At 35.2% G+C, this 361-nt stretch overlaps 1 protein-coding gene across 1 annotated transcript in view; it reads right to left on the reverse strand.

The window, feature by feature from the left end:
• The window catches only part of LOC103378432 (zona pellucida-like domain-containing protein 1), a 4,412-nt gene extending 4,051 nt beyond the window's left edge, over positions 1-361 (reverse strand). The window contains exons 1-2 of the mRNA XM_025055256.1: positions 319-361; positions 46-74 (exon numbers count right to left, since the gene is read on the reverse strand). Of these exons, the coding sequence (XP_024911024.1) occupies positions 46-74; positions 319-361 (72 nt within the window). The remainder of the gene's footprint in view (positions 1-45; positions 75-318) is intronic.

Consider the following 361-nt stretch of genomic DNA (forward strand, 5'->3'; position numbering starts at 1 on the left):
GGAGCAGGATGACCACAAGAGGGAGACAAACGTAAAAAGCCATACCGTCTCCTGCAACCAAATACTCCTGTATTCTGAAATGGTAACGAAAGGACATAAAGCCAAAAAGTTACATTTTGCTTTAACGTTTGGTGCAAAAATTATCATTTTAAATATAATCATTTTTAGCATCGGGAAGCACATCGACATTTTAAGCTCATATATTTCTACATTTATATATAATTTCTACAAATGACATGTAGTCAGACTTGACGAGATGAGTTAATAAATCAGTAGAAAATATATAGAGAATTCAAAATCATCAGAGTATGTTCTCACCGTCCCAGTACCTGAGCAGTTTGTCACAGATGTTGTCACGCAT

Source organism: Cynoglossus semilaevis, chromosome 4 (assembly GCF_000523025.1).
Source record: "Cynoglossus semilaevis isolate Cse_v1.0 chromosome 4, Cse_v1.0, whole genome shotgun sequence".
Lineage (NCBI taxonomy): Eukaryota > Metazoa > Chordata > Actinopteri > Pleuronectiformes > Cynoglossidae > Cynoglossus > Cynoglossus semilaevis.